This window comes from Chelonia mydas, chromosome 9 (assembly GCF_015237465.2).
Source record: "Chelonia mydas isolate rCheMyd1 chromosome 9, rCheMyd1.pri.v2, whole genome shotgun sequence".
NCBI classification, from domain to species: Eukaryota; Metazoa; Chordata; order Testudines; family Cheloniidae; genus Chelonia; species Chelonia mydas.
Genome location: NC_057855.1, coordinates 84,505,383 through 84,526,288, shown reverse-complemented (window position 1 = coordinate 84,526,288; position 20,906 = coordinate 84,505,383). Strand labels below are relative to the sequence as shown.

At 42.5% G+C, this 20,906-nt stretch overlaps 1 protein-coding gene across 3 annotated transcripts in view; it reads right to left on the bottom strand.

Annotated features, from left to right (window-relative positions):
- Positions 1-20,906, bottom strand: part of SMARCA1 (SWI/SNF related, matrix associated, actin dependent regulator of chromatin, subfamily a, member 1) — a 66,010-nt gene that overhangs the window by 35,393 nt on the left and 9,711 nt on the right. For all 3 annotated transcript variants that reach the window (XM_037908332.2, XM_043522050.1, XM_043522051.1), the window contains exons 3-9: positions 17,220-17,386; positions 16,412-16,512; positions 16,197-16,297; positions 14,584-14,763; positions 9,106-9,261; positions 8,689-8,820; positions 4,647-4,715 (exon numbers count right to left, since the gene is read on the bottom strand). In XM_037908332.2, coding sequence (XP_037764260.1) covers positions 4,647-4,715; positions 8,689-8,820; positions 9,106-9,261; positions 14,584-14,763; positions 16,197-16,297; positions 16,412-16,512; positions 17,220-17,386 — 906 coding nt within the window. The remainder of the gene's footprint in view (positions 1-4,646; positions 4,716-8,688; positions 8,821-9,105; positions 9,262-14,583; positions 14,764-16,196; positions 16,298-16,411; positions 16,513-17,219; positions 17,387-20,906) is intronic.

The window sequence follows — 20,906 nt, the reverse complement described above, 5'->3', positions numbered from 1 at the left end:
ACCGCCCCTTGGCGCACTCCACTTGATACCGGCTGCCAACTAGACATGGGAATGGAGCGGAAATCCTGTAGGGACATCTCCATGAAGCTCTCCTGGAGGTACTCTAAAAGCCTTTGCAGCAGGTTTCTGGGAAGAGCAGCCTTATTCCGTCCTCCATGGTAGGACACTTTACCATGCCATACTAGTAGCAAGTAATCTGGTATCATTGCATGACAAAGCCTGGCAGTGTACGGTCCTGGTGTTTGCTGGCATTCAAGCAACATCCATTTTTTATCTCTCTGTGTTATCCTCAGGAGAGTGATATCGTTCATGGTAACCTGATTGAAATAGGGGAATTTAATTAAGGGGACATTCAGAGGTGGCCATTCCTACTGGGCTGTTTGCCTGTGGCTGAAAAGAAATCCTCCCCGCAGTTAGCCATGGGGGGTGGGAGGGGAGAGACTGGCACTGAGCTGTTCGTGTTTGGCTAGCGGGGAGGGGTAAAGTGATCATCCGAGAGAATTGCGGGGGGGGGGGGGGGGTTACTTTTGTTTCTGCTGCTGCACGTTAACAGGAAACCCGCAGCACTAAATGGTCAACTCAACGTGCTTTGCTTAGTATGGGAGAGGAGGGCACTGCTGTTATGAAGGCTGCAGAAGCCGAAAGACTATGGCTTATCATGGCCGCCTGCAAGCCGAATTCTGTTCCTTGGCACTGCGTGTGTGATCTCTAACACCAAAGCCGCAGGCATTTAATGTAAGATGCAAAATGCGACCCTGTAACAAAATCACATGTGCTATGTAATACGAATAGTGCTGTTCACCATGAAGGAGTATAGCCATTGTTCTGTAAAATGTATCTTTTTAAATACTTCACTCCCTTTTTTTCCCTCCAGCAGCTGCAAATGTTTCAAGCCTCCGTCCCAAAGGCTATCTCAGATAAGGCAGCGAAAAAACCGCACGCGCAACGAAATGTTCTCTGAGCTCATGCAGTCATCCGGCACTGACAGAGCTCAGCAGAATGCGTGGAGGGACACAATAGCAGAGTACAGGAAAGTGGCCGATGAACATGAGGAGAGGTGGCGGCAGGAAGATCAGAGGAGGCATGAGGCAATGCTGGGGCTATTGTGGGATCAAACGGACGTGCTCCAGCGTCTGGTGGAGGTTCATGAACGGCAGCAGGATCACAGACTGCCGCTGCAGCCCCTGTTTAACTGCCCTCCGTCCTCCCCAAGTTCCATAGCCTCCTCACCCAGACGCCCAAGAACGCGGGGAGGGAGGCTCTGGGCACCAACCACTCCACCCTAGTGGACAGCCCAAGCAACAGAAGGCTGTCATTCAAGAAGTTTTGAAGTGGCCTTTTCCTTCCCTCCTACCCTCCTCCCACACCCCACCTGGGCTACCTTGAGAGTTATCTCCCTATTTTTATAATCAATTAATAAAGAATACACTTTTTTAAAAGATAGTGACTTTATTTCCTTTGCAAGCAAGCTGTGATCTAAGGGGGGAGGACAGGTGGCTTACAGGGAATTTAGAGGCAACCAAGGGGGCGGGTTTTCATCAAGGAGAAACTAACAGAACTGTCACACAGTACCCTGGCCAGTCACGAAACAGGTTTTCAAAGCTTCTCTGATGTGCAGCGCTTCCTGCTGTGCTCTTCTAACCGCCGTGGTGTCTGGCTGCGTGTAATCAGCGGCCAGGCGATTTGCATCAACCTCCCACCCCACCATAAACGTCTCCCCTTTACTCTCACAGAGATTGTGGAGCATACAGCAAGCAGCAATAACAATGGGAATATTGGTTTCGCTGAGGTCTGAGGGAGTCAGTAAACTGTGCCAGCAACCCTTTAAACGTCCAAATGCATACACTACCACCATTCTGCACTTGCTCAGCCTGTAGTTGAACAGCTCCTCTCTACTGTCCACAGTGCCTGTGTACGGCTCCACAAGCCAGGGTATTAAGGGGTAGGCTGGGTCCCCAAGGAAAACTATAGGCATTTCAACTTCCCCAACAGTTATTTTCTGGTCTGGGAAGTAAAGCCCTTCCTGCAGCCGTTTAAACAGACCAGAGTTCCTGAAGACGCGAGCGTCATGAACCTTTCCCGGCCATCCCACGTTGATGCTGGTGAAATGTTCCTTGTGATCCACCAGTGCTTGCAGCATCATTGAAAAGTACCCCTTGCAATTTATGTACTGGCTGCCCTGGTGGTCCGGTCCCAAGACAGGGATATGCGTTCCGTCTATAGCCCCACCACAGTTAGGGAATCCCATTGCAGCAAAGCCATCTAGTATGACCGGCACATTTCCCAGAGTCACTACCTTTGATAGCAGCAGCTCAATGATTGCGTTGGCTACTTGCATCACGGCAACCCCCACAGTAGATGTGCCCACTCCAAATTGATTACCGACTGACCGGTAGCTGTCTGGCGTTGCAAGCTTCCGCAGGGCTATTGCCGCTCGCTTGTGAACTGTGAGGGCTGCTCTCATCTTGGTATTCTTGCACTTCAGGGCAGGGGAAAGCAAGTCAAAGTTCCATGAAAGTGCCCTTATGCATGCGAAAGTTTCGGAGCCACTGGGAATCATCCCAAACCTGCAACAGTATGTGGTCCCACCACTCTGTGCTTGTTTCCCGGGCCCACAATCGGCATTCCACGGCATGAGCCTGCCCCAGTAACACCATGATCTCCAAATTGCTGGGGACCGCAGTTTTAGAGAAATCTGTGTTCATGTCCTCATCACCGCGCTTCCGTCGCCTCTTTGCCTGGTTTTTCAGGAGCTGGTTCTGCATAAACTGCACGATAATGCGCGAGGGGTTTACAATGGTCATAACTGCTGCGGTGAGCTGAACGGGCTCCATGCTTGCTGTGCTATGGCGTCTGCTTGGGCAGTCCAGGGAAAAGGGCGCAAAATGACTGTCTGCTGTTGCTTTCACGGAGGGAGGGAGGGAGGGTTGACTGACGACATTTACCCATAACCACCCGCGACAAATTTTTGGCCCTATCAGGCACTGGGAGCTCAGCCTAGAATTCCAATGGGCAGTGGGGACTGTGGGATAGCTACCTACAGTGCACCGCTCAAAATGTTGACGCTTGCCACGGTACTGTGGACGCACACCGCCGAATTAATGTGCTTCGTGTGGACGCATGCACTCGACTTCATAAAATCTGTTCCCAAAAATCGACTTCCATAAAATCGGAGTACTTTCGTAGTGTAGATATGGCCTCAGTGAGATAGTTCCTCTTTACTCCCACAGCCACAGACGGAATCTGGCCCCACATCCATCCATGTAGCCACAGGCAGGAGAAAGAATAGCAGCAATTTAAGTAGCCTTTTCTCATGGCTTAGTCAATGAGAGGGACAGGGCCAAGGGTGGACTGCCCCACAATGATCACTCCAACATTCACAGACATGCTGATGTGACTAATTTATTCTGCTGGTTCCCTTCACTAGTGCTGACTGGTGAGGCTCCACTTTATTCAGAATTATGTATCTAAGGAGTGCATAAAATGTAACGAGGGGCCTCTCTTTTCAACTAAATAGGCACATCCAAAAATACACTATTCTAAATCAGAAATACACAAGTTACTACAGCCCAGGCATTGCACTGGAACTTATGTTTCCTAACGTATCAGTTCAGATCATCCCCTCAGATCAACACTGCAGATGCTGCCTCTCTCTGGATTCAAGGTCTACATTTAGAGACAGAGTGGGAACTGGACAGGTCAGGGAGAAGAGTGGGTAGGATGAGGACAAGGACAGAGATGAGGGAAGATGAACACGGTCCTCCTCATTTGGCTCCCAAGAGAGCCCTCAGGTTATTATTATTTCCTCCCTCCTCCAGAGCCTCCCCTACAGACATTTGTGTCAACTGCAATCAGGGTGAGTCTTTGGGAACTCAGCTCCAACATCAGAGTGGGGAGAAGAGGGAGGGGCACCAAGGCCCTGAGCCAGTGAAGGAGCATAAGGCCTTTGAGTGGATGACCCTTCTTTCAATCATCTGAGCCATGGGTTTTTAAACATCTAGTTACTCAGATCTAATCAAATAAAAATACCATTGTAACTGTATTAGAGCTGAACAGCAAGATTTCTTACGATAGAATTTCAACAATAGAAGTGTTGTGAACAGGGCTTTGGAGCTGTGCTCCGTACTCCAGCTCTGGGCTCCGCTCCAAAGCCCTGGTTATGAACTCTTCCTTTTTTTTATATCCTCTATTAATACACTAAAGAAAATTATTAAAATCTTGATTCTAAACGAACCACAATATTCACAGATAAAACTGAAATTCTGTCTTGATTTCACCCCAGTGTCAATGCAGCACGTCAGTAATTCAACATGATTAATAGTTTCAAAACTCCTTGCAATTCTTAGTTTATTTATGAACTAATAAGCTTTGATGTTTCTATTGCAAACAGTAATGTTATAAAAGATAAAAATTTGGAAAAACTAACAAATGCTGATAGATATTTGACACAGAAATTATGGCAGATACTACTGTAAAAACAATATAAATATATGATAATTCTAAAATTAATGAGAATACAAATATTTATATACATTTACCACAATGCATTTTATCATAATTTGAGGAGAAATAAGAGACAAGAATTAGACTTTTGTTTTAAAGTTATTTTGTAGCAATAATATATTACCATCGCTGCTATTACTTACTGCATGAAGTCTTTCTACAAGTTTTTGATCACCAAGACAATTTTTAGTATCAAACCATGAGTCAAAGTCCTGCAGGAAAAACAAATTATTGTTAGCATGTACAGTTTCATCTTTACTTTCAATAACAGACACACATGCGAACATAAGAACAGCCATACTCAGTCAGACCAATAGTCCATATAGACCAGTATCCTCTCTCTGACAGCGGCAAGATGCTTGTGACTGAGCAGAATAAGGACAATTTCAGCAATCCATCTCCAGTCGTCTAGTACTAGCTCCTAGCACTTGAAGGTTTTGGGATACCCAGAGTCTGGGGTTGCGTCCCTGACCAGCTTAGCTAATAGTCATTGATGGACCTATCGTCCATGAACTTATCCAATTCTTTTTTTAACCCAGTTAGGTTTTTGGCTTTCACAACATCCCATGGCCACAAGTTCCACAGATTGACTATGTGTTGTGTGAAGAAGTACTTCCTTATGTTCACTTTAAACCTGCTGCCTATTAATTTCATTGGGTGACACCTGGTTCTTGAGTTACATGAAGGGCCAAACAACACACTTCCCTATTTATTTTCTCCATGTCATTCATGATTTTATAGACCTCTACTATACCCTCCCCCCAGTCTCTTTTTAAGCAAATCTCCTTACATGGAAGCTGTTCCATGCCCCTAATAATTTTTGTTGCCCTTCTCTGCACCTTTTCCAATTTTAGTATCTTTTATGAGATAAGTCCATTAGAACTGCATGCAGTATTCAAGGTGTGGACATACCATGAATTTATATAGCGGTATTATATTTTCTGTTTCATTATCTATCCCTTTCTCAAAGGTTCCTAACATTGTTAGCTTTTTTGACTGCGGCTATACATTGAACAGATATTTTCAGGGAAGTATCCATGAAGACTCCAAGATCTGCCTTGAGTGGTAACAGCTAATTTGGACCTCATCATTTTGTACATATAGTCGGGAATATGGTTTTCCAATGTGCATTACTTTGCATTTATCTTATATTGAATATCATCTGCCATTTTCTTGCCTAGTCACCCAGTTTTGTAATATCCCTTTGTAACTCTTCTCAGTCAGCTTTGGACTTAACTATCCCGAGTAATTTTATATCATCCACAAGTTTGGCCACATCACAGTTCACCCCTTTTTCCAGATCATTTTATGAATATGTTGAACAGCACTGGTCCTACTACAGATCCCTGGGAGACCTTGCTATTTACCTCTTTCCCTTGTGAAAGCTGACCGTTTAGTCCTATCCCTTCCCCCCCCAACTTTTAACCAATTACAAATCTATGACAGAACTTTCCCTCTTATTCCATGACTACTTACTTCAATTAAGATCTTTTGGTGAGGGACCTTGTCAAAGGCTTTCTGAAAGTCCAAGTAAACTACATTCACTGGATCGTCTTTGTCTAAATGCTTGTTGACTACTTCAAAGAATTCTAATACATTGATAAGGTATGATTTTCCTTTACAAAAGCGGTGTTGACTCTTCCCCAATATATCATGTTCATCCACGTGTCCGAAAATTCAGTTCTTTAGTATTGTTTCAACCAGTTTGTCAGGTACTGAAGTTAGGCTTACTGGCCTGTAATTGCCAGGATCACCTCTGGAGACTTTTTTTAAATTGGCATAACACTAGCTACCCTCCAGTTATATGTTACAGAGGCAGATTTAAGTAGTAGATTAAATAACACAGTTAGTAGTTCTGCAATTTCATATTTGAGTTCCTTCAGAACTTTTGAGTGGATATCATCCAGTACTGGTGACATATCACTGTTACATTTATCAATTTGTTCCAAGACTGCCTCTATTGACACCTCAATCTGGGACAGTTCCTCAGATTTGTAACCTTAAAAGAATGGCTCAGGTGTGGGGATCTCCCCTCACATCCTTTGCAGCAAAGACTGATGCGAGAATTCATTTAGCTTCTCCGTAACAGCCTTGTCTTTCTTGAGTGCTCCTTTAGCATCTCAATCGTCCAGTGGCCCCACTGACTGTTTGGCAAGCTTCCTGCTGATAATGTACTTAAAACGAAATTTGCTGTTAGTTTGTGTCTTTTGCTAGTTGCTCTTCCAATTCTGTTTTGGCCTGCCTAATTATACTTTTACACTTGCTTTCCAGAGTTTATGCTCCTTTCTATTTTCCGCATTAGGATTTGACTTCCAATTTTTAAAAATGCATTTTTGCCGCTTAACACCTGTTTTACTCTGCTGTTTAGCCATGATGGCATTTTTTGTGTCCTCTTACTGTTTTTTTTATTTGGGGTATATGTTTAAATTTGAGCCTTTATTATAGTGTTCTTAAATAGTTTCCTCACAGTTTGCAGACATTTCGCCCTTGTGACGGCCTTTTAAATTTCTGTTTAACCAGCTTCCCCTTTCTGAAGTTCTACAAGGGGAGGGGGAGGGTGTTTCCTTTAGCATTTTTCCCCTACAAGGGTGTTAAATCTCATAACATTATTGTTGACATTCTCTCGCTGTCATGTAAAAATGAAGTCAATGGAGTTACACCAGTGAGAGAAGACACAGGCCATTGCTCTCAGCAAGTTTAACAGCATCCATAAACTTTCAAGCCAACCGAATAACTTCACTGGTAAAACATAGAACCTCTTTTTAACAGAAGAGCCTACTCTGTTCCCTCCTGGGTTTTACACCAGGCCTACCTGAGTAACATCTGAGTGCCTATCACAGTGCATCAAGTCAGGTTGCATAATGAAAAGCAGGGGGAGAGACAAGGAAATTGGACCATAAAAAGTGAGATCAGATAGAGACATGAAGCAAGAAGAATGGAAGTAACTGAATCAAAGCAACAAGATGAGTAGAGTGACAGAAAAAAAGCAAAGGGAAGAGGTGGTGAAAGGAAAAAGTGTAAATTCTAAGTGAAAAAGCATAAAGTTTACTGTGCAAATTATATGTTCAGCGTAGACTCACAACTTGGTTTAACTCACATTTATAAGTAACAGTGATATAAGTAAGGATTAAATCAGTTTAAGTTTATCCACTTTAATTTAGCAGCATTTTACACCCACTTTGCACGGTGTAAGTGTAGCACAAGAAGCAAAATCTTAGGAAAACAGGCCCTAAAGCCTTGTCCAGACTAGGATTTAAAAGGTGTTAGCTAACACATGCTACCTGAAATGTCTTAAAAGTCTAGTGTAGACAAGACAGTTTTAAAATGTGCTGGTTCACATGTGTTAACCAACATCACACCTTTAAATCCTAGTCTAGCCAAAAGCTGAGCATTTGCAGAATTGGGCCCTCAGTTTGCAAATAAACTACCAAAATGTGGATTTTGACAGTATTAAGCTGGCAGGAAAAATTCAGTCTGTTCCCTCTAAGAATAAAGAGAGAACTGTATTTTACCATATGAAACCTTTCTGCAAGGAAGAATTTCAACTGGCTCTACCCATAATTAAAATGATAGGTAGTAGAGACACACTGTATCCATGATTTTTAAAAATATTTATCTCATATTTATATGGCACCCACTACCATAGTGTCTGAGCACCTCGTAACCTTTAATGTATTTATCTTCTCAACACCACTGGGAATAAGGGAACTGAGGCACAAAAAGACTGAGGGCTTCTCTACACTACTGCGCAGGGTTGATCTAAGATACACAACTTCAGCTACGTGAATAGCGTAGCTGAAGTCCATGTACTTAAATCTAGTTATCGCAGTGATTTCACTGCGGTAAGTTGACAGCAGACACTCTCCCGTCAACTCCACTTGCGCTTCTCATGCTGGTGGAGTACCGGACTCGACAGGAGAGCGCTCAGTGATCAATTTACTGCATCAATACTAGACGTGATAAATTGACCCCCCACTGGATCGATCGCTGCCCGCTGATCCAGCAGGTAGTGTAGACAAGCCCTAAGATTTGCCCATGGTTACACAGGAAGCCTGTGATAAAATGAAGGGATTGAATCTGCGTATCTCAAGTCCAAGGCCACTCTAACCACCGGGTAATCCATCCTCTCTGCAGGATATATCATCAGAATTACGCTAGCGAAATATATATCAGGCCCCAGCTTACATCTGCAGAATTGAAGACATCAGGTAAAAGAAAGTTGAGTAATGCCCACAGTTCATGGAGGTTGTTCTGTAAAGGAGTTCCTGTCAGCAGCAACCTATTTGTTGTCTTGAACTCACGTACAATCTCAGAGAGCTAGGAAAAATAACAAACAGCATTTGTTATCTGTGGCTTAAACACAAAGGGAAAGATTTTCAAAAATCCTGAGCACCCATCACTTCAACTGAAGTCATTGAGAGCGCCATGTGCTCAGTACCTCTGAAATTCAAGCCCCAAAAGATCAAACTATTATTTTCAAAAAATGACCTTCAGGAAGGATTTGAATAGGACTAAAATATAATTTAACATTTAAAAATCTAAAAATATTTTGTTACAAAATGCTCAAGCAAAGGTTACGAAAATACTGAAATTGAAGTTTACCTTAGATTTTTCATTCTTTATTCTGTGGGCTTCATCTATCACCAAGTATCTCCAGTTAAACTTTTTGAAAACAGATTTCTCCTTAATTACCATTTCATATGAGGTAACGCAAACATCCCACTCTCCAGGCATCATAACATCACGGATAAAAGCAGCCTAATGTAAAATAATATTAATTAATAGATATTAAGTAACAACAGCGGGCATAACTTATCTGGAGCTCTCTGCCCCTTATGTCTGCCAATATTATTGAAACAAAAGGTTAACGAGTAAAAAAAATAAAAGATTAAGCACATATGAAAAAGTGTACCTGGAGTTACACTAATTCAAGTCAAACAACAAAGGCTTCCAATCTTTATGTTTCAGGGCATAAACTAATCAGCAGCTGGAGTTAAGATGAAAGGCATAAATCGTCCCTATTCACCTCAGTGGGTGTTTATTCTTAAGCATAACTATGTATTTTTAAAATAAATATTTCCTGTTAAGTGATCAGCAGTGAAATAGTTAAATAAGACATCCCCTTCAGTGACACGTGAAGGAGTGTTTTCAACAATGCTGTATATTAAATGCCCAAATATTGGGTTAATGTAGAGCTAAGGTTGCCCAGTAATGTCTTGTGCATTTCTAGAATGTGGATGCTAAACTTAAACCCCTGAAAACCAGGAAATAAAAAGAGGTAAAGCAACACAAATGTAAACCAGGACACACACCGTTAAGATACATGACATCCTGCAATGCAACTTTAGCTACCTGCAGCTTTAACTGTACCCCCTGCCCCCATACACACACTTGAGGGCTGGCAATAGCCACGGTTCCATTATAGCGGTGCAAAGATTAACAAATTGCCAAGCGAAATGGAGATTCTCTCTCTCGCAATCTTCAGATCAAGACTGGATGCCTTTCTGGAAGATCTGCTTTAATCAAACAAGTTATTAGACTCAATACAGAAAGAGCTGGATGAAATTCTATGGCCTCTGCTAATAAGGTCAGACTAGAAGACCTAATGGTCCCCTGTATCCTTAAAATCTGTAATACATAGACATTAGGAAGGACCAAACATGTGCTGTGTTTGTGTTATGTTCTAGAGATCTGAATTACGACACTGTCTGCACACACTCCACCTGCATTCGCTTTAGCTGCATTTAGTGGTGGAGCGATTGGTTGGAGCTAGTATGCAAAGCTGTGACTGGTTCATGACAAGAGACGCATGTGTACCTTAAGACACCAAGCATGCCCCATTGAATTTTGGAGGTTATATCTGCAGAGGTACCCAGGGTCTTCTTGTCATGGGGACTGCCAGCAGTCTGGTAGCGTACAGGGTCTCCAGAGTTAAGTGAAGGCAAGGCAAAATGAATATACTGTCTCAAAAGCAATCTGCAGGACAAGAGCAAAATGGTAGTAATATTGTACAAGCATGGAGTAGTTTGTGTGGGGTAGGCTCAGTACTGGAGTATAGGCAGCTTCTGTCTAACGTCAAGCATAGCAAACTTTGTCCTGCAGTGCTCACGTGCTCTATTCCCAAGGTTTTTCGTGACATTTGTAAAGGTAGGAGTGCTAGCATGTGTGTTAGTGGCATGTTGGGGCACTGCACAAAGAGGTTGCACTGCAGGGATGGCATAAGGGTACCTTATCTTTGTATTTCCAGGCTTTCAGAGAATTAAGTTTAGTCACACTCCGTATTCTGGAGGGGCACCAGGCACCACTGGGCAACCTTAACACTGCATTAGTGAAACTTTGGAACATTTAATTTCTCAGCAAACCCCTGCCCACCCATAATTCTCCCCTCTCTACTGTCTTTGGCTCCTTGGCCACCATTAATCCTGCCACAGAATGCACTGGCTGCATGATAGTTCCTTCACTGCCCCTGCATCATCTCATCTTTCTACCTCTCCAGCATAGCTCAGTTCTTCCTTCTCAGCCCTCTTCCCCTCAGAGTCAGATGTCCACATGGGATCTGCTGGTTAAAGAGCTAGGGAAAGGATGCAGGTACAGTGCAGGGACACTAGCATGAATCCATGGGACTTTTTTTTTTTTTTCTTTTGAAAGGAGGGATACCTATGGGAGGGCACACATGCAGCTGGGCCCCCCCCATCACTGATGAACTCAGACCCCCTCCTTCCCACCCCGCTCTACCTTGTGCTGCTACAACACTCCCCCAACCATCACACACGCTGTACTACGACTCTCCACGTCCCCCCAACTTCTCAGATTCTCCTAGCACTACTCGGATGCTGCTCCATCTCCTCCATCGTACCCATTGCTCTGACCATCCCCACACCTCCTGCTGATCTGAGCACCCCTATTCCAAGACCCCCCACACCTAAACACACAAATGCTCTGCCCTCCTGATCACCATTCTAGGTCCCTGGCAAGCTTGGAGGGGTGATGGGGAGGTGGTATGGTAGTGAGGCTGTGAAGAGTGCCTGCAGCAGATGGAGGCAGGAAGGAGCCCAAAAGTGAAGATGCAGAGTCCCTACCCCAAATCTGGGCCTAACGTATGGGGAAGGGGCTGTCCACATGCATCTGCAGCACAGGAGGCAGAGAGATATATGAAACAGTCCTTCCAGTCAGTGAAACATTCTCAGCCGAATAAGAACTTCCCATAGAAGTGAATACAACCTGCAACAATAGTTTTAGAGGTATGAATTGCTCCAATTCATGAGTGGGTATTCTCATCCCCCTTCCCACAGTTTCAGCACTTGTGGGCCTGTGCCCTGCACCGAGTTTGCCTATTCTCAGCACCCGAGTCCTGACTCTGGTCTTAGCAGTGTGTGCTTGGAGCATGTTCAAGCATGCCTGTTCTCAGCCCCCCATTCCATCTCAGTACTGATCACATGCCATGCACTCAACATGCTTATTCTCAGCCCCCCATTCCAGTCTAATCACTGTGGGTCACATTTTGAAGTGGGGGACAGAAATAGGTGATATGAATGTGTGAAGGGTTAGGAGATACCCCATACCCAGATCTAAACTCTTCTCTTTTCTGCACAGCTCTGGCCTCTCCTTTTTCTCTAGAGACAATGGCATCAGGGGAAGGGTGAAGCTGATGCCCCTTCTCCACTGCTGGACACAGCATAAAGAAAATGATGATTTCTGGGTTAATTTTCCAGTAGGGATGCAGTGGAGGAAAGGGGAGCCGTAGAGGAGGAACTGTGGGGGAGGGACCAGGTGGCTCCACTTCCCTTCCCCTTAAGTACGTCACTATAGGAGAAAGTGCTTAAGTTCCCCCGTTATGGATCTACTTTGTCACTGCTTCTGAGCTTTCAGAGATCAAGGGTCCTTTTTTGAGGACAATCCTCTATTTATCGAGGGACCTTAAAAAAAACCACACACACAAAATCTCCTTTTTTAGAAATCCGATTCTTTATCAAAGCTCTGTCATAAGCACAATGGTTGTGAAGGGTCGTTGTCTGGTGATGTCCTGGATCCTCAGTAGCTGTGCCAGAGCACAACCCTAAGGACCAAGGGTCGGCAATGATGTAAAGCCTCCACTCTGTAGGCTGCCAAACCCCACATCCCCTGCACCACTTCAACAGCACCTCCACAGCTTCAACTCCCCATATTCCTCAGGCTCTGAATGAAAAAAACTTACAAGACTATGGAAGTATTATGAACAGCTTGTTAGGGGGCTGTGTATCAGGATGTCTCTGGAACAAGTGACCCAGGACTTACTTTACTCTGCGAGACAAGGTGGGTGAGGTAATAGCTTTTAATGGACCCACCTCTGTTGATGGAAAAGAAGTTTCAAGATGCACAGAGCTTTTCCACCAGCAGAACTGATCCATTAAAAGCTATTACCTCACCCATCTTGTGTCTCTCATACCCTGGGACCAGTACAGCTACAACCCTGCAAGCAACTTGTTTTTCTTGGATCTCGCTCAGAATGATTACATTATCCCAATTACTTCCCCATCTCTCATTTTCACTCTGGTTAACTAATGTTAGTTTCTTTGAAAATACTTCTAAAGTAAAATCAGAGTCTGTGTGTAGATTTTAGAGCACTTTAAAATATTGCCCTTCTCCAGTACATGTGGGCGAGCGGGCAACACCAATTGTCACTTGCACACATCCTGAGGATGGACAGAGGGAGTTCAAAAATCAAGAGTGACCAAACACACAATATTATCTTTTTTATAATTTCATGATATTTCATGGTTCGCTCTCCATTACAAACCCAGGAGGCTCTCTGAGAGTGTGCTCGCAGATCAGAGCTCAAAAGAGAATGGGCTGACCCGAGCTGCTGCAGTTTGCAAATGGGGGTCGGGGGGAAATGGACTTCCCTTTTCAACAGAGTGGACTGAAGATTGTTCGGACAGAGAGGACTAAAAGTGGTCACATAGAATTGTGAGATACTTCCAGATGACTCAGGACCCGAACCAAGCAGGGCTGTGCCTATATACAAAGCAACAGAGGCTCAAACCCTGGGTCCCTGCTTAACTGAAGCCCAGACCTCTAGCCCTTCAGGTTCCTGGGATCCTGGGTCAAAGCCCTGGGTTAGTGCAATTGCAGTGTAGACACAAGGGGAGTTAGGCTTCAGTCAGGCTCCAGCACAGGATTACAATGAAGTGCAGACATACCTGTAGTCACTGTGGTGACAGACTGCCTGGAAACCCATAGCTTGAGCCCCAGGTATCTGTCTGTGCACAAATTAGAAGAACCAGACAATTTTTAAAAATGGTAGTTTTTAAGAGTGATTCTATCTTGGGAACCCCTTGCTCAAATGTCCCCAAATTTGGAGCATTAACTAAGTCATGCCCCATGAAGCACAGTGAATTTCAAGACAGCACGTGGATTTTAGAGCACTTGTCTTTTAAACGGTAAGCAAACTCTTAATCTTAACTACAGCAGAGCTGCTGCTGTTATAATTCACCCAATTCACTCTGTCCAGTATAGTTTTAAATTACACAAATAATGGCTCTTCCACCAGTTCCCTTCAGAGATTCTACAATCTAAATGTTTCTATTGTGCCCATCACCATGTGTTGGGTATCAGTCAAACAGAAATAAGACATCTTTCCATCTTTATTAGCCAAAGTTTTCCTCTTATCATCATCCCATTACAATTAGGATCAAGGAATAATGGAAGCCCAGAAAAGGTGGGGAGAGCAACCACTAGAGAAAGGAGACAAAGGGAAGGTGACAACAAGGCTGAGAAGTAAAGAATATAATCAGCTGAAGGGAAAAAGGGAATACAGAAGTTCAGTAGTCACCAGAAAAAGATGAAATCAACAGAGGAAGGAGTTTGGCAAGTGGGATACATTGTTCATCAATTTCTTTACAGTTAAATCCCTGTCTGTTATTCTACTTTAGCATTTCCTATAACACCTATTGGCATAGCGTCTAAACACCTCCCCACAATAAGATGGTTAAAAGCTACAGTATTTTTTCACCAGCCAAAGAAACTACTTCAAACAATTATATTTCCTGGAACACCAGTTTCTGACATGCGAAGCATAATACCTTTCAGTTGTTCACTTACTCTGGCATCCTTGTCTCCAATAAGACAAACCGCACGTAAAGATGGAACCCAGCGTTTAAATTCATTCATCCAATTGTGTAAAGTTGATTTTGGAACCAGGACCATGTGTGGTCCAGGAATGTTTCGGTAATGCTTCAGATAGCCTAGCAATGCTATTGTTTGCAAAGTTTTACCAAGACCCTACATTAGCAAAGAAAAAAATTAAAATGAAGTGTCATCATAACATTAAGGACATCAAAACTATTTTCCAGCTATTTAATGCTGCTGCTGAAACTGCTTATAGTGAAATGTATACAGTGCAAGTCTACAATTGAGATGAATTAAAACCCATGTTGCTTCAATGTATTACAATATCCAAATTACAATTCTGAATACAGCCATTTTGTGCAAAGAACAAAATAGTTTTACTATAAGAGAGTTCCACTGTATATAAATGAATTATAGGGACTTCAGTGTTAAATTACAGGATGGCTCAGAGCAAAGTTTAATAAAAAATTAAAGTCCCTATAATATTATGCATCTCTTGTTTGAATTACACAAAAAACTTATTTCACCGTTAATGAAACTGCATCTATTATGATCTTTTTACTTACACAAAAAGGGTGCATTAACCACATAAAGGATGGAAAGGGTAAAAAGTGACCTCTTTTGCTGAAGCTAGAACATAACATATCCTCTCTCCTACGGCCCAATACAATTGCCATTTAAGTCAATAGAAAGACTTTAATGGGAGTCAGATCAGCACCCGAGAAATCTATTCTTTCTTCTATCCACATGTGTAACGCTAACTTTAGTAACTTATGCACTTGTTAATGGGAAAGCAGATCACTGGGACAGATGGCAAACTCCAAGAGGACCTATCCAGGAAAAATGTTTGCCTCTGTAGTCAATATCCAAAATGAAGCAAGAACCAAAACAGGCATATTACGGCCCAGATCCTGTTTGCCCTAATCACAGGAGAAACCTCAGTTAATAGGGACATTCATGTGATTAAGTGAGCTGGATTTGGCCCTATATTATACATAGACTTTTGCGGTATTAAACGTTTTCCTAGAAATTGACAACTTCAACGAGGACTTGTTTTTTTAAAGATATGGTATAAAAAAGTTAATTCCATTTCACAAAATAAAATATATCAAGCGCAACAATTTTTCAATACTGAAATAGAGCATCAGAAATGTCAAATGCAGAGAAAAAAAAAAAAGATTTATTTATTTAGCAGCAACAGCAGAATCCTAAGTTAGCTAACAAATCCTATATGGCTTTTTCTTTCTGGAAAGCATCATGAGAGAATAATTCACATTTTCATTTTTTAAGACATATTAACTGTATATAGAATAAGAACCAGTGACAACTATGCACGTGTTATGCTCCAAAATAGGCATGAGCATATAACTATGTATGCAATAACTAGTCAAAAGGGTACAAAGCGATATCCTGCTTCAATAAGTTTATTATTCCATGTATTTCTTCCCGTTAGAGGAAATTGTGCACAGAGCATGCAATTTAAACCCATGAAGAAAGTCCTTGGGCTGACGAAGGTCACATATGTACACAAAAAAGATCAAAATAGAATGATTACTCTACATAAATTCCAAAATCTTGCTGCTTACCATTTCATCTGCCAGAATTCCATTAACACCATTCTCATACAAGGAGATCATCCAGTTCAACCCTCTAACCTGGTAATCTCTTAGCGTTCCTCCTTTCACATCTGCAAATGTAAGATTCCTCTAACTAGAAATTTTTTAATTTTATTGTGATCTACTTATGAGATCTTACTTAAACCAATCAAAACAAATAGAAAACTTCCAACATGGATACTCACATGAGGGCGACTCCTCAAATCGAACACACACATTAGATGTTTTTCGACTCTCAGACAGCAGCTCTTCATCTTCCTCTTGCTCGGTACGTCTGTGACGATAACTGAAGAAGGAAGAAAGTTTGCACGTGAGTTTGGATTCTAAAGCTTTTCAACAGAGCTAATGGAATATACCCTGACTACATTTTTGAGAAAACAGTAAATTAGGATAGAAATCACTGTTGATCCAGCAAATCTATATTCTATCACCTGCTCTTCCACAGAACCAGTTTACCATTAAGTAATTATTCCCAGATATCCATTCCAGCTCTGAATTATTTAGGCTAAAATCCAGCCCTTTCCTCCTCAGCCATGGTTGTACTGTGCAAGGAGGAAGCAAAAATTCTGCAGGTGGCTGTGCAGGGAGTGGGGCAGAGGGGCATAAGGTACACACGGACTATGGCCACACAATCTGCCACTTGATCAGTATACCATTCAGAAGGATAAGTGAAAAGTTTCAGTTGAATGTTCAATTCCAGAAATATTTGCTGGGATGACTTCTAAAAATTATTCCAATTTTAAAAAAAATAACTTCCAAAAATAATATTTAAGTGCCTCATATAAAAAAAAACCCAAATCAGGGGGAAAAGTCTCTCTCTCACACACACACTTTCACCTGTTTAGTACTACAACTTTACTTTTTCAAGGAGTTCTGGCATACTTAAGCCATAATTTTTCAACTGCAATTTAAAAGATAGATAATAAAAATATATAATTTGTTTGAAAAAATAACTTTGAACTTTGACATAAGAATAGAGATACGAAAACATACTCCCCAGCTGAAAGTAAACTCTGTTTTTCATCTTTCTTTATCCGTGGTCGTCCCAATTTGACTTTCAACGGTGATGTTGGAGATTTCTGTGCTGCAGGCTGAATAAAATGTGCAAAAAGTTCCGTCTGCTTCAGGAGAAATTCAAATCTTTTTGCCCGATCTGTTTTCTAAGTTACAAAACAAAAGAAGAAATGTGCATCTTTTCCCCACCAACAATAATTTTATTTTTGTTAAAACAAGCAACTTACATACCTCAGTACTGATCTTGCAGAGCAATCTGAGCAAGCGAACTTTGCAGGAGAACTCCATACAAATGTTACATACATGAGTGACAAAAAATTACTTTTTTTTTTTTATTTACACTGAGGGATGAAATCCTGGCTCCCCCTCAAGTCAATGGCAAAACTCCCCATTTAAGTTATTGTGGTCAAGATTCCACCTGAGAAGTATTTGCATTGACTAGTAATATGTTGCTGTTTCAGCAACTAATACACAATCCTGCTCCCACTGAAGTGAATGAATTTTTCTGTTGGACTTCAGTTGGAGCAGGCTCAGGCTCTAAATGTTTCTTAAGTCCATGAGTCACACCTGCTACACTGTATTTAATAGACTATAAATAACAGCTATAACAGTTTTTAAAGAAGACAGCAACTAACACCATGCCATTTTCCTGTCAGTTCTTAAACAGTATTTACAAAATCTTATGCATTATGTAACTTAAAACAGTTTCATTGTGAAATCCTTTAACCTCTCAATATGTGTTTGTTTCAAATACTAAAGTAAAAACATAAATTAGTATCATAACTTTCTTAAGCAATATGTAAACTACAGAAGATTCCTCTAAAGAAGAGCTGGGTAGCTGTTAGATGCAAACAGCAGCAGTCTATCGGTGGCAAGATAGCAATATTCACAAATGAAGCTGAAAAGATGCCGATACATCCTTTTTGCCACAGGAGGGCAATATAAGTTTCACACAAACTCTTCAAATCTTGATGGCAAGCACAGTTTAACAATCACATAAGAACAAGTCTTTCTAAAAAACTCAATACAGATACCACTATAGTCAGTTATTATTCCCCCTTGAATTTATAGCTACTGAATTGTTTTTGTACAAAGGTCTTCATTATTGCCAGCCTATACAATTTTAGCAGTATTCATATACATATGGTTTACTCCATTTATTTATTTTTTTTAAAAGAGGTTATATATAAAAACACATACAATATTATTCTGCACTGCATGAACTATGTGCAAATATCTAGAACGCCATTTTATAACTATCCACAAGTATTCGTTCCCAACAAATAAAATAATCAAATTCAGGTTTTTAGATGTTTGTTCCTACAGTTTCTCTTATTCACTTTATGATTTCTTTCTGAAGAGGTATGTTCCATAAACAGTACATGACACACAAAAGGCATATAAATGTACTGACCCCAGATGTATGCTTCCATTCTCCTCTCCCCAGTTCAATGAAACATCACATTTGTGGGAGGCTGGACAACTCAATGGATGAGAAATGAGATACAGAGTATTTGCTGCTACAAATCCAGCACAGGTCAGCAGTGATATTAGCTTGGACATTTGGGATATGCCTACACAGCCTGGGGCAACAAGCCTCCCAGCAAGGGTCAACAGACTTGGGTTTGTGGGGCTCACAAGAGCGCTCTAGAAATAGCCGTGCAGTTAGTGAAGTCGTGGCTTGGGGTGAAGCTCAGGCTTCAAGACCGAAACCCTGCCGAGGCTTCAGGGCCCGAGCTCCAGCCCAAGCCACAACTTCAACGTGCAGTCAAAGTGGTTCACCCTCATCTCAGCTGTTTTTAGACCAATAGCAAGAGCCCCACTAACCCAATGGATCCAGGCTGGGAGGCTTGCTACTGTGGGCTGCGTGGACTTACCGTTGGTGGCTTTGGAAAAATGAGCTGGTGTCAAGGTTCCTTCCCCACTCTGAACTCTAGCGTACAGATGTGGGGACCTGCATGAAAGACCCCCTAAGCTTATTCTTACCAGCTGAGGTTAAAAGCTGCCACCACCAAAATGTTACACAAAGAACAGGGGAAGCACCCACTTGGAAACGTCTGCCTCCCAAAATATCCCCCGAAGCCCTACATCCCCTTTCCTGGGGAAAGCTTGATAAAAATCCTCACCAATTTGCATAGGTGAACACAGACCCAAACCCTTGGATCTTAAGAACAATGAAAAAGCAATCAGGTTCTTAAAAGAAGAATTTTAATTAAAGAAAAGGTAAGAGAATCACCTCTGTAAAATCAGGATGATAAATACCTTACAGGGTAATCAGATTCAAAACAGAGAATCCCTCTAGGCAAAACCTTAACTTACAAAAAGAGACAAAAACAGGAATATACATTCCATTCAGCACAGCTTATTTACCAGCCATTTAAACAAGAGGAAATCTAACGCATTTCTAGCTAGATTGCTTACTAACTTTTTACAGGAGTTCTGAAGAGCATTCCTGATCTGTTCCCAGCAAAAGCATCACACAGACAGCCAGACCCTTTGTTCCCGCCCCCTTCCAGCTTTGAAAGTATCTTGTCTCCTCATTGGTCATTTTGGTCAGGTGCCAGCGAGGTTATCTTAGCTTCTTAACCCTTTACAGGTGAAAGGGTTTTGCCTCTGGCCAGGAGGGACTTTATAGTTCTGTATACAGAAAGACGGTTACCCTTCCCTTTATATTTATGACAGCTGCTAACAAAAGGGATCAGCTGCCTTTTATAACTGTAACAACTCTTGGCCTCCTTGTTGACAGTCTCAGAGAACAGGGCAGCACAACACAACTGCAGAGCAGATGGCAGAAGAGAGGAGCAGGGCAGCGGGGCTGAGGGACTAAGGGGCAACAGCATCTTCTGTGCATGCTGCCAATGAGACAGTGCAAGTGAGACACTGACAGCACTCACAGTGCAAGTGAGAGACTGACAGCGGGCATGGCCAGCAGCAGCAGGGCAGCAAAATAGCCCAAAATACCGCAACCCACAGCTGCAAAAATAACCTGAAACTGTCAGTTAGAAAAAGCCCAACTGGGCTGGGAAACTACATACCCGGCAACCGGAGCAAGCTAAAACCTGTACAGAGATTATATTACCATCTCAACCTCTAGAGGTGGTCTCTCCAGAACAGGGTTGGGGGACTCTGTGAGGATGATGTGGATAAACTTGTATTATTGTTGGCCATGTCTGTCCTGTGAGTAAATAGAGGTATAAACTTCTAACATGCCTGAAAACGTTGCCTAAGTAGAGATGAGAAAACATATTACTAAGGGCTAGATTCTGCCTGCCTCCTACACAGGGGAGGATGACACAAGGATACTCCTCTCCAGCTCGTGCAGCCTACATAAAAGCTGATCAGAATGCCTGCCTGGGTTCAGGGATCTGAGACTGCTTCCTCCCTATTGTCTTTGGAGGAGCTGTAACATGGTGCCCCAAGGGGGGGAGGGGGGAGGGAACAGGAAACGAGACAGGGCCATGGCTATGCATGTTCAGCCTAACACTAACCGGAAGAGCTGGTCAGACAGGCAGAGGGAAGTAAGCTGCACCATACTACCACCTCCAGTGGAGTACCCTTGTCTGAGGGGCCAAATGAACCACCAACGAATTCAGATAACACCGCCGACAGAAGAGAGGGAAATAAAGCAATCCAAGGTCAGGAGGTCTAAATCAGACTGACAGATGA